This window comes from Canis lupus, chromosome 38 (assembly GCF_048164855.1).
Source record: "Canis lupus baileyi chromosome 38, mCanLup2.hap1, whole genome shotgun sequence".
In the NCBI taxonomy this organism is placed as follows: domain Eukaryota; kingdom Metazoa; phylum Chordata; class Mammalia; order Carnivora; family Canidae; genus Canis; species Canis lupus.
In genome coordinates, this window is record NC_132875.1 from 21920186 (window position 1) to 21933353 (window position 13168).

At 51.0% G+C, this 13168-nt stretch overlaps 1 protein-coding gene and 1 long non-coding RNA gene across 3 annotated transcripts in view; one reads left to right on the plus strand and one right to left on the minus strand.

Annotated features, from left to right (window-relative positions):
* MFSD4A (major facilitator superfamily domain containing 4A) overlaps positions 1 to 5662 on the minus strand; it is a 29466-nt gene extending 23804 nt beyond the window's left edge. The window contains exon 1 of the mRNA XM_072814523.1: positions 5364 to 5662. Within this exon, the coding sequence (XP_072670624.1) occupies positions 5364 to 5593 (230 nt within the window). The 5' untranslated portion in view covers positions 5594 to 5662. The remainder of the gene's footprint in view (positions 1 to 5363) is intronic.
* A 152-nt stretch (positions 5663 to 5814) lies between these two features.
* On the plus strand, positions 5815 to 12819 carry LOC140626796 (uncharacterized). Of its 2 annotated transcripts, none has more exons than XR_012025804.1 (3): positions 5815 to 7914; positions 8004 to 8158; positions 12341 to 12819. It is a non-coding gene; the product is annotated as an uncharacterized lncRNA (long non-coding RNA). The 2 variants fall into 2 exon arrangements; XR_012025803.1 differs by lacking the exon at positions 12341 to 12819 and adding an exon at positions 9077 to 9793.
* The last annotated feature ends 349 nt before the right edge of the window (positions 12820 to 13168 follow it).

Genomic DNA, 13168 nt, shown 5'->3' on the forward strand with positions numbered 1-13168 from the left:
TAACTTAGACGGAGCAGGCCAGGAGAGGCCCCCCGGAACTGGTCACCCCCACAATGATGCCCCAGCTCGCTCAGGGCCCTGTGTTAAGCCTGGGGAGACTCAGAGGGAGGAGGAGGAAAGCCTGTCTTTGGGGAGATCCCAGTCTAAGGCAGGACTCAGGCCCTATTAGACTTAGGTTGGGGCTGTGCCCTGTGTGTGATGATATTTCTGGCCCGCTGGGGTGCAAGCCCCGCATGTTGGGTGGACTTGCAAATGGGTCAGCCCAGAACCCTTTTCCGATTACTGGCATGCATGGCTCCCTCTTGTCATTCAGGTGTCAGCTCAAATGTTACCTCCTCAGAGCAGCCTTCCCTGACCAACTCTGTATTGTCATCCTCACCCTTATTTATGTCCTTCATTTCACTTACATGGTGCTCCAGAGCGTAAGCTCCATGGGAACATGGACCTTGTCCATCATATTCACCCCGAGAATGGGGTCTGGCTCAAAAGATACGTGTTGGATGAGTGAATTAAGGGGTGGGATGAATTTAGAAATTTTGGGGTTTTGAGATTTTTCTTTATTTAAAAAATTGAGGGCGCCTGGGTGGCTCAGTCGGTTAAGTATCTGCCTTCTGCTCAGGTCATGATCTCAGGGTCTTGAGATCAAGCCCCGTCTCAGGCTCCCTATTCAGCTGTGAGCCTCCTTCTCTCTCTCCCTCTGCTGCTGCTCCTCTTGCTTGTGTATGCTCTCTCTCTTTCTCTGTCAAATAAATAAACAAAATCTTTTTTAAAAATTGAGATAAGGGCACCTAGCTGGCTCAGTCAATGGAGTGTGAGACTCTTGATCTTGAGGTTGTGGGTTTGGAAGTCATGCTTGGTGTAGAAGTTACTTTTAAAAAATTTTTAAATTAGGGCAGCCCGGGTGGCTCAGCGGTTTAGTGCCGCCTTCAGCCCAGGGCGTGATCTTGGAGACCCCGGATCGAGTCCCACGTCGGGCTCCCTGCATGGAGCCTGCTTCTGCCTCTGCCTCTCTCTCTTTCTGTGTCTATCATGAATAAATAAATAAAATTTTTTAAAAAATTATTTTAATTATCTCAAAAAAATTTTTTAGATAATTTACATACCATAAAATTCATCTATTGAAAGTGTGTGATTCAATGGCTTTTAGCATGTTCAGATCTGGGAACCATCACCACAACTTAAGTTTACAGCATTGCCCTCACCCGAGAGAGAAACCTTGTACCTGCTAGCAGTCACTCGCCACTCCTGCTCCATATCCTAGGAACCTACCACTCTGCTTCCTATATCTACAGTCCCCTTCTGGACTTTCATAGAAATGGAACCATACAGCATGGGGTCTTTTGTGCCTGGCTCCTTCCACCTAGCATGATGTTTTCATGGCTCCCTCATGCTGTAGCTTGCATAAGAACCTCACTGATCTTTCTGGCTGAATACTATTCCACTGTATAGGTGTACCACATTTTGTTTGTCCATATGTCTACTGATGAACATTTGGTCTGCTCCTTCTTTTTGGCGTTATGAATAATGCTGCGATAACATTCCTGTATAAGGTTTCGTATTGACATGTTTCGGTTCTTTGAGGTATATACCTAGGAGTGGCATTCCTGGTCATGTGGCAACTCCCATGTTGAGATGAGTTTTTAAAGCAAGAATCATGTCTGGGGCCAGACCACCAGTAGGCTCTCAGCCCAAGTTTGCTGCATGCTGAAAGGTAGACAAGCTGCTGGGAGGGAGAGACAGAGGCTTTCTAGATGGGAGACCAACCAAGGACCCAGCTCGGAGGACAAAACTGGCTTTTGTGTTGTGTTCCAGGGACTTCAGGGGCCAGCATCTTAGAAAACCAGGTTTGACAGTGGCCTGGGAAACCTTGTGTGGAAGACTGGATTTCATGTAACAGGCAGGAGGGAGTTAGAGCTGGGTCTTGGGCAGGGCAGGACTTGTAGGAATTTGGGGAAAATTAGAGACAGAGAAGGAGACAGTGAGTAGGACAGGGGAGAATTCAAGCCTTCAATTAAGAGGGCGCATGCAGGGGAGAAGCCAAGGTGAGGCTGGGAGAAGGCTGAGGAAGGTCTGAAAGCCATTTACCTACCCTGATGCCTTTGAGATAAAGGGGTCTCCCGAACTACCCAAGGTGGTTAGACAGGTCCCCAAGGAACCAGGAAAAAAACACCCCTAACCTTTTATCTAAATACCCCTTTCTCTTTCCTATCTGACAAAGCACATACCCATACACCCTGCCAACCAGGTGACTTTGTGTTCTTCTCCTCTCTGAATGGCTCCCTGCTCCCGGTAAGCAAGATATTTCTAAGGAAGTTTTAATCCAGATTCTTCTGACCCCAGTTGCACCTATCTCCCTCTTAGGCTGCATGTGGCTGCTTCCCTCAAGATCTCTGTGCTAGAAGCTGGGGGCAGGGGGAGGGGGGCATAAGGAATGGAGGTGGGGGGCTGATCCTACCCTGAGTAGAGAGCTCCTGTCCTGTCCTCTTCTAACAGCCAAGGCTGTCTGCATGCAGATCCTCCAATGCATGTCCCTATGGAGGCTTCCAGAAACCCTTTTCAGCCCTGGTCCTCAGTCTGGGCCAAGCACTAGGCAGGACTTGACTTGGGCCGCCCCATGCCTCTCCCTCGAGTCTGTCCACAACAGCTGGCTCTTGCCATTTGTTAAACCAACTCCCCCAACCCCCCTCACAAGTACCAGCCTGGCCCACTAGCCAGTAATCACTTAAGCTGAAAAGTACTGGGGTGGGGGAAGGGAGGTTAGGGGGTGAGGAGCTGGGAATATTTGCATTTGAACTTGTGGTGAGGCCCCAAGGTGTCAAGCTTTAGTGGCTGGTTTCAGGGCTACTGGCAGTTCCGTTTGTTTTCAGAAATGGGGGATTGTGACAAGCTATCCTGTCCTAGCTAGGCAGTGACTCCCGTTGACACACAAGCCACCCCTGTGACAAATCCTTCATTCCCACTGAAGTCCACTTTGCTCTTAGCCAAAGGAAAGGCTTCTTTATGGCATTTTGTTTTGTGGGCGGGAGGACTGAGGTTCAGCATCTAAATGTGAACCTGAACTGATAGGACTTATGCCTTCCACCCCACCCTACCCCCACCCTCAGATCCCAGCAGGAAGCCCCAGAGGCCCACAGTTTCCTTCCCAGGAGCGGCAGCTCAGGAATACTCAGCCCATAGGCCTGTGCCTGGTGAGGACAGGGTATAACTTGTACTCTGCACAGTTCAGGCTGACTGCTCATAAAGTAAGAGTCATTTCCCAAGTACCTGATTCTAGAAACAAATACCTGGATTCAAATCCCAGCTTAGGAGCTGTGTGGTATGACGTGGGGCGAGTGTCTTAACCTCTCTGTGCCTCAGCTTCCTTAGGCACAAACTAGAGATAAGTTAGTACTACTCCATAGGGTTGTGGTGAAGATAAATGAATTGATACAAGTGAGGTACTGGGAACAGTGCCTGGCACTGAGCAAGAACTGAGTGAAATTAGTTACTACTGTTCCCAAAATTATTTTTCTTTCCTGTGAGCTCACTTCCTCACCCATGACCCTTTCCACTGCCTGTTCATAGCTCCTGGTTAGGTAAGGACCCTGGACGGAGGTGCGGAGCAAGCGAGGAAGACATGGCCCAGTTGGGTGTGTATCTCTGTTGTTTTCACAAAACCTGGCACACCAATCTGCCATTTAGAATTATCCTCATTCCCCCTTCCTGTTCTTTGCACTGCACGTGTTCTTAAAAAGTTCAAGGTAAGGGAGCTTTTGTAAGTCAAAATACTTTTTAAAAAGAAAGAAAGCAAACAGAAAAACACACTGGTAGATTTCTAAGTAAACCTCTAGGCAGAATCTGGAAGGATCTTGAACTTTTGCGAAAGACTTTCTGAATCCCCCATGCATCCAATCCTATACAAAACCCAGAGAAAACCCAGTGTGCACAAGACTTGCTCCTTAAGAGGATTCTTCCATTTACAAGAGAATTTGACCCTGAAGACAATCGCTCTTTAATTGGTACTGTTTTGTCCACTGGGTGCCGTAAGGTGGGGTCTACCTGTATGACACCTGTGCTCTCTCCATCAGCTCCAGAAGCAAGGTGGATAGGAAAACCTCTCCTCAGGGACACGGACACACGACAGGGGCACGGACACGGGGAGGAGTGAGCCGAAGGGGGAGAGCAATTGGCCCAGAATGCACTCCCTCCACCCCCAGATGTTCCTCTGGGGTCGCCTAGCTCTGGTTTTGTTCCTGGGCCGCCTGCTTACTTGAGTCCATGCAGTCCAGAAAACCACCCAACCGGGAGCTGGAACCAGGGAAATCTCCAGCAGCCTCCAGCTTGCAAGTCATCTATCCCCTGCTTTGGGTCTGTTTTCCCAGCTGCACTAGGACAGCCAATCCTGCTGCCTTTCCAGAGGGCTCTGTGGGGGCGGCCCCATCCAATTTAAGCCTGGCGATCGGGGCTCCGCAATGGTATATACAAGGGGACCTCTGGGGGCCGTGGCAGGCAGAGTCCGGGGCCCTACCCTGGCGCAGAGGCCAAGGAGGAGTAACACGGAGTGGGAGGAGTGGAGGGGGACCCCGGCGCCAGAGATGGAGGGCGCAAGCTCAGCCTGAGACACCCCACGCCTCCCCTACGCGGCCCTCGCGGCGAGTCCCGAGTGTCTCAGAGGCAGAAGGGTTTGGCCTCCGGGGCCCCTGCGGGAGCCCTGACCGTCTGAGGCCGGACCTGCGCGGCGCAGGACCCGGCAGCCCCGTGCCCACCCCGGGTGGCGGGGGGCGGGACGGCGTGTGCCAGCTGAAGTGGAGCTGAGGGTCTGAGTGGACCCCGCAGCCCGCGCCGGCGCCCAGCACGCCCCTGGGGGGACACTCCCACTCTCCTTCCACCTCACTTCCACTCCGCCCCGGCAGCAGGGGCGACACCCACGGAGCTCGGAGCCGCCGCGCACGGGGGTCTCCCCGCCGCCAGCTCCATCACCCCGCCCCCACCCCCACCCGCCGGGCTCCGCGAGCGGGGAGCGAGGGCAAAGGAATAATCCCCAAGTCACCTTCAGTCTCCGGAGAGACTTTTCCGGGGAGAGCTGCGGTGGGGGAGGGGGCGGCCCTGCAGCTCCGGCGGGGCGCGGCCGGCGGCGCGGGGACGGGTGGTCGCCGCCCGCCCGAGGGTCGGGGCGCGGGGCAGCCTCAGCCCGGGGGAGGGGGAGGGGGAGGGAGGGGGGCGGGCAGGGGCTCGGCGGCCGCCAGAGGCGGGAAGGCAGGGAAGGGAGAGGAAGCGCAGGGAAGGGTCGGCGCGGCCGTGCCGAGGAGCGCGGGGGCGCGGGGCGCGGGGCGCGGGGCGCGGGGGCGCGGGGCGCGGGGGCTCGGGGCGCGCCGGGCACTCACGTCCTCTTGAAGACGCCCCCGAGGGCGCTGCCCAGCAGGAGGCAGAGCTGCTGCGAGAAGAAGACCCAGGAGATCTGGGGCAGCGAGCTGTGCGTCTGGCAGCGCAGGTCCAGCAGCGTGGGCCCCAGGAAGGCGATGCACAGGCCGAAGCTGAAGAAGACGCTCCAGTAGGTGAGCGTGGGCTGCAGGTTGCGGCGGAGCAGCCCCGACACGCGGCCGTCGCAGCCCATGGCCCCGCTGCGGGCTGGCGGCTGCTGGCTCCGCGCGCCCGAGCCCGAGCCCGAGTGGAGCGCCCGCGGGGCCCGGGAGGCCGGCGGCCGGGGGAGGGGCGGGGAGGGGCGGCCTGGCGGGGGGCCCCGCCCTCGCGCCCGGGGAGCGGCGGGGGCGCGTCTGCGGGGCGCCGGCCTCCCGGGGCCGCCCGAGCCCGCCCTGCCCGCGCCCGCGCGCCGCCGGGGGTTGGGGGGCCCGAGCCCGAGGCGACCCGGGGCTCGCGCAGCCGGAGGGCGGGGGGACCGTCCCCCAGACTGCAGCCGGGCCTGGGCTTCGCGGGGAGGAGCGGCACTGGGCCCCAGTGGGCTTCGAGGGTCGGACCTTCCCTCTGAGTAGGTGACAAGATCCCCTACGTACGGCCTTTTCTTGGGAGACTGTATTCATGGCTCCCGCTAACCTCAAGAGGGAAAGCGCTTTGGAGAGAAAAGCTCAGAAGCGTGCGGTCCCCCGCTAAGCCCCGCGTGGAGCCGCAGGTGTCGCGCCCGGACTCCGCGGGTCTCTATTCCCGGCGGGGCGGGGAGGAGGCGGCGGGAAGGGAAAGGCAGCGGTCCGGAGAAATCCCAGGAGGAGGTCGGAGGTAGGCCTCCAGGGGTAAAAAGATTTCTGGGGAAAATTCCTTTTTTTTGCTGGAAAACCTCGGACGGGATTGCGGGGTGACAGGGGCCAGTGCCCAGACTGGTAGTTCTTGCTGGGGCCTGCGGCCGACTGGGCCTGACCCTCCTCCCAGGAGGCCGCGGAGCTGGTGGGTCCCGTGTGGTCCTGCTTGGGAGGGAGCCAGGGTTCCTGCACCGGCCCCTGGAGGCAGAGTGTCCCCTCTGCTCAGCTGTTCTAGTAGCGGCGGGAGCCGGGACATCGTGCCCACGGCCCTGCAGGGGGACCAGAGCTGAAGAGGCTGAGGACGTAGGAGGGTGGATGCTCTCATGACAACTTGGCATCAACAGAGGTAATTAACTTCTCTTGGGGGGACTGACTTCATCTCCCAGTGGCACTCCAGCAGCTGCTCCCCTGCCCCCACCCCCACCCCCAGACTCTGAGCACCTGAGAGCAGAGTCCCAGGGTCTCTCTGGCTCAGTGGGCTGGAAGGTAAGAACAATTACTTATTCAGGGGTGATAATGGTGAGTCTACACAGTGTTTGTGATTCAGTGTAAAGTTATCCTCTGGAAAACAAAAACAAAAAATAAATCATAACTACAAGCGTTTGACTGGATCCTTCATGCCGTTCTCACAGAATTCTAGAACCACAGAAGCTCAAAGTTGGAAGGAACCGTCTCCAACTGGAGCCCCCTCTTCCCTCTCCATCATTGCTGATAAATGTTTGTCAGTCCTGTTCTTGACTGATACCTCTTGCTGTTGGGGACCTTACCTATCATTTCCTGTGGGTCTTCTTCCAATGTGGGTCAGCTCCAGCTGTAAGGAAGGGTTTCAGGCTCAACTGAAAAGCCCCTCCCTATGTCTCCCCACAGCCACCCACAAGACAAGGCTAATTGCTCTGGGCATGTTAGTCTTTCAAGCACATGACCCCGCCCTAACACTTGGCTTCTTCAGCCCAAACACCTGAAATTCTTTCATAATTTCCTTAGATGGTATTCCCTAGATATACCACCCCACTGGTTCAGCTCCTCCAGCCACAATGGCAGTGACCCTGGTACAGTGGGGGCAGCCCACAGTGTCAGGGGCGCTACAAGCATCCTATAGCTTGATCTGGGTGATGGTTACACAGATATAAACATGTGTAAAAATTCATTCCATACAAACAAATGTACACCTAGGATTTATGTCTTATAGTGTACACAGGTTACAGTTTGAAAAAATAGTAAAAAATAAAAATAAGTAAACAAAAACAAAGTGAGGGATGCCTGGGGTGGTTCAGCAGTTGAGCATCTGCCTTCCGCTCAGGTCCTGATCCCGGGTCTGGGGATTGTGTCCCGGATCAGGCTCCCTGCGAGGAACCCGCTTCTCCCTCTGCCTATGTCTCTGCTTCTCTCTGTGTGTCTCTCATGAATAAATAAATAAAATCTTTTAAAAAAAACCACACAACAAAAACAAAGTGAGACACTATTGTGAATGCAATACCCAGCCTCCTTAGGATCAGAAAGCCTGCCTTCTTTTCTTCCTTTCTTTCTTTCTGGCATTCAGGGCCCTTGAGCTGGGACAAGCAGGCAGGGAAACAAGTACAGCAATGAGGTACTTTCTGTCATGGGGATGGTTTGAGTCCTGCAGGCGGAAGTATGTCATTTTGCCTGGGAAGGCTTCATTCCTGGACTGGATGTGGAAGGATGGGTATGTGAAAAGGTTTTGCTCATTTTTTCTTCTTTTTCTTTTCCATCTCCTCTATTTTCCAATATCATCACATTGTCTACCTCTTTCAGGAACCTTTTCTGGAACAATCCAATCCAACCCCCAAATTCCAGCAAGCCTCTGATCCCCTCCTTGCCCCGTACAATCTTCCATGTCAGCTGTTATATCCAGGGATGGTCAGCTTCCTCTTCCTGCCACCCCTGCCTCCCCTGCAGCCAGTTAAATGGTGAGTTCTTAAGGCCTAGGGCTATATTTACCACGTTATATTATATTTACTAAATCTCCCCACCCCCATATGTGTGCCTCACAGAATGCCTTGCAGATAGCAAGTCCTGGAAAAATAGCTGGGGAACTGAATTATTTGCACATTGCCTTTACAATTATTTTTGGTTTTTCATTTACATATCTTATCTCCCAATGATAAGTTCCCAAGGACGGGGGCTCTCCCGTATTTCTTCTGTGTCGAGGATCCAAATGTCTAGCCCTAGCTGGGCACCCTAAGGTTGGTCAATCTTAAATTTTAACAACAAAACCTTGGATGGTCCCTTAGCCACTCTCGGATTTCTCTCCTTGCACATTGGAAGGAAATTATCCCTTTCCCCTAGTAGCTCTGGAAAGCAGTCTGAGGCCCCCAAATAAGGACAGATGGACTAGATTGGCAGAAAGGATCAATGGGAGTGAAGGGTCCTCAGGCTTTTGCTGACTGGAATCTGTTTATTTGCCTCAAGGGTTGCCTCCTCTGGGAAGCTTCCCCTGACTTCCTTGGGGCCCTCCTTGGGGGCCCTTCCTAAATCATTGCTAATCATCCGTTGTGTTGCCTCTCCTCCAAGGCAGGGGCCATTGGGTTTGTTCTTCACCAAGTCCCAGGATCAGCTCCTTGGTGAGAGGTGTTTGCACTATACTGACTCCCACTTGCTCCTCAAAGTTGATAAGCAATAAATGCCCAAACTCCTTAGTGCGTAGAACCACAAGTACTCTTTGTCTTTGTTCCTGTTTTTGTTAGAATTGAAAACTTTAAATATTAAAAAATATACTAAAAGAAGAGTTTTGATTATCACAGCCTAGAGGGGGCCACTTGGGCTTGGGCTTGATTTCATGTTTGGCAAAATCCTCTAAGTAACTGTGGGCCTGCTTTGGTCCCCAGGGCCCTCTGGTCTCTGCTTCCCAGACTCTGAGGAAACCAGGCAGGAGCAGTCGAAGAAATCTCTGGTTCAAGGTCATTAAGCACATCTGCAGTTCCTCTGGCCATTCTGGTGAATGAGGCTGCCCTTCCCCTACCTCACAGCCCCCACATCATTGTCTGCTGGCCAGAGTCTGGAGAATAGATTGGCAGGCTCTGTCTGGGGTTGGCATGGGGTGAGTGGCAGACAACCTGGTGCCAAGGACTGGACCTAGATGACCCAGCTACCCTACCCCACATGAATGCAAACAGCAGAGATGCGCATGTGTACAAAAAAGTCTCCTTTGCCAAATATCTGAATGAACCTAGTTATCAGCTGGCATGGAGAGGTGGGGGATGGTTACTGAGGTGCCAAGGGGGATAGGAGAGACAGGAGCAGATGAGATGGCCCAGAAGCATCTTAAGAGGTAGACCAGTGGCCACATGCATCCTGGAGAGAATATTGCATAATACCTAGCATTTAGCTGGTGCTGAGGATATGTTAGCACTTAAAAGTGCTAGTTAGGGGCAGCTCTGGTGGCTCAGCTGTTTAGTGCCACCTTCTGCCTGGGATGTGATCCTGGAGACCCGGGATTGAGTCCCACATCAGGCTCTCTGCATGGAGCCTGCTTCTCCCTCTGCCTGTGTCTCTGCGCCCCTCTCTCTCTCTGTCTTTCATGAATAAATAAATAAAATCTTTTAAAAAAATAAAAGTGCTAGTTAAAGCTAGTCTAACTTTAAGGGTCGGAAGGAACCTCTGAAATGATCCTTCCACTCAGAAACAGAAGCCTGGTTACAGGCTGCTGCAGGTAGCCATTCAGCCTCAGCTTTATTATGGCCAGGCTGAGGGCAGGCTGTGAGATGTGTGAAAAACAGCCTTGAATTCCTCCTCTCTAAAATGGGAAGAATAGAGGCACCTGGCTGGCTCAGTCGCTAGAGCGTGAGACTCTTAATCTCAGGGTCGTGAATATAAGCCCCATGTCCCCTGTAGAGCTTAAAAAAAAATAAAATGGGGAGAATAATCCCTCCCTTGCTGGGAGAAAATGTAGACAGAGTGTAATACAGGAGCTTATTCTCATAAATTCTCATAAATACAGATTCTAAATAAATCCTCTTCTTCCTCCTCCTCCTCCTTCACAACAGCACAAATTGTTCTCCTGGTTTTATACACTAATATAGTGGCTAGCAAAGTATGTCCCTAGACCGGTAGCATGGGTATATCCTGGAAACTTGTTAGAAATGAAGATTCTCCGGATGCCTGGGTGGCTCGGTTGGTTAAGCCTCTGACTCCTGATTTTGACTCAGGTTATGATCTCAGCTCAGGTCATAAACTCAGAGTTTTGAGACTGAGCCCTGCATTGGACTCCAGGCTGGGTGTGGAGCTTGCTTAAGATTCTCTCTCTCTCTCTCTCTCTCTCCTTCTGCCCCTCCCCCTCCTGCTACCACTGCTCACACTCAAGAAAGAAAGAAAGAAAGAAAGAAAGAAAGAAAGAAAGAAAGAAAGAAAGAAAGAAAAAAGAAATGAAGGGGTGCCTGGCTGGCTCAGTCAGTAGAGCATGTGACTCTTGGTCTCAGGATTGTACATTTGAGCACCATGTTGGGTGCAAGATTGCTTAAAAATAAAATCCTAAAAAAAGAAAGAAAGAAAGAGAGAAAGAAATGCACATTCTCAGTCCTGCCCCAGACCTGCTGGATCAGAAACTCTGGGGGTGTGTCTCAGTAATCTGTTTTACTTTTTATTTTTTTAAAGAATAATTCTTTTTTTTTTAAAGATTTTATTTATTTATTCATGAGACACACACACACACACACAGAGAGAGAGAGAGAGGCAGAGACTTAGGCAGAGGGACAAGCAGGCTCCCTGCGGGAAGCCCGATCCAGGACTCGATCCCAGGACCCTGGAATGATGACCTGAGCCAAAGGCAGACTCTCAACCTCTGAGCCACCCAGGTGCCCCAGTAATCTGGTAGTAAGCCCTCCAGGATACTCAGATGCAGTACAGTTTGAGAATTATTGCTTTAGAGCCAGAAAGGAAAAGTCTAGTTCCCATCCTACAGAGAGCCATTCACTATTTGAAGACATTCTTCATGTTCTTCTTAAGTTTCATTGTCCCCAGCAACATCCTCCTCACTTCCTTCAGCCATCCCTCATTGGCCATGTATTCCAGACCTTTTGCCATACTTCTCTCCAATCACATCATGCTCTGATTGTTAGTGACCCTCGCAAAAATGGGGTCTCCCAGCACTACCCTCAGTGCTCCCAAGTGATCTAAGCAGCTCATGGTGCAATGGGTTCACTGCCTCCTCTTCCCTAGAAACTTTGACAGCTATTTGCTGAGTGCCTGTTCTGTGCCAAGCACATGATATACAGTAACTTTTTGTTTACATTTTTTTGTAAAGTAGACACCACACCCAAAATGTGGCTCGAACTTACGACCCTGAGATCAAGATTTACATGCTCTATGGACTGAGTCAGCCAGGCACCTCTTACTTACTTTTTTTTAAAAATTGAGGTTAAACTTACATAGATTAAAAAGTAAAAGTCTTAAGTGAATAAATTGAATTGTTATATGTGTACTTACCCAGCTGAGCACCACCCAGATCAAGATACAGAGTATTTCCAGTACCCACCCCAGAAACAATAGTGTGTTTGCTGAATATTATGTCTCTGAGAGCGTATATGCCACCATATATACACCATCATTTATTTGTCCCATCTGCTATTAATGGACATACAGGTGGGTTTCCAGTTTGGAGCTATTTATCTATAAGGCTGCTGTGAACATTCATGTACTTGTCTTTCGGGGGACGTAACCACTCATTCTATTGAGGATATGCCCAGAAGTGAAGTTGCGAGGTCACAGGATTGGTTTAACTTTAGGAGATGCTGCCAAACAGTTACCCAAAGGGATTGTACCAGTATACACTCCTGCTAGAGTTCCAGTTGCTCCACATCCTTATCACCAGTCGTGTTCATTTTAACCCTCATGTTGGGAAGTTTGCATCTTAGAGGTTTTCATCTGCATTTCTCTAATAACAGATAATGTTCAGTATCTTATTACATACTTATTGGCCACCTGTACATCTTGTTTTGTGAAATGCCCCTTCAAGTCTTCTGCCTACTTAAAAAAAAAAAAAAGGTGTATTTATTTGTTTGAGAGCGAGAGAGAGTGAGAGAGCTTGGGGTGGGGTAGGGGGACAGGCAAGGGCAAAGGGAGAGACAGAGAATCTTTTTTTTTTTGTCTTTAAGGTGTGCACTTCATTGAACTGGTCTCAAGGCAGTGTACAGGTAAGCCCTGGATGCCTCCATGCCTCAGCCCCACTCCCAGGGAGACCAAAAGCCTTCATAAATCTTCAACTGGGGGGACAAAAAACAGGTGCCGTGACGGCAGAACATTCAAAATAAAACAAAAAGAACAAGTATTAAGGCAAAGATTTAAAAAAATTTGGACTACATAATTTACACAAAAGCAATTCTATCACCCTCCCCTGTGTGAACTCGGGGGAGGACAGGCCCTTCTCTGCAGGGAGAAACGGGGTGGCTTTTGGGAAGGCAAAGGACTTCCTGTAACAATGCATCTCATGATATTTGGAATGACTATTAAAAAAAAAAAAAAAGAACAATGTACAATCAAAGTCCTTGGCCACATTGTAGAACTTTGGGTATGCTCGCTCCAACCCACTGCTGTCACCTTCACTGTTCCAGTTTTTAAATCCTGAGTCAAGGGCAGCCCGGGTGGCACAGTGGTTTAGCGCCGCCTTCAGTCCAGGGCGTGATCCTGGAGACCTGGGATTGAGTCCCAGGTCGGGCTCCCTACATGGAGCCTGCTTCTCCCTCTGCCTGTGTCTCTGCTTCTGTCTCTCTCTGTGTCTCTCATGAATAAATAAGTAAAATCTTAAAAAATAAAATAAATAAATAAAATAAATAAAAAATAAATAAATCCTGAGTCAAGCGCCCAAAAAACCAAAACAAAACAAAAATTAAAAATCCAAAAACAAAAATTAAATAAATAAAGCCATGCCAATCTCATCTTGGTTTCTGCACAAGTTAGGTTTTGTCAAGAAAGGGTGTAACGCA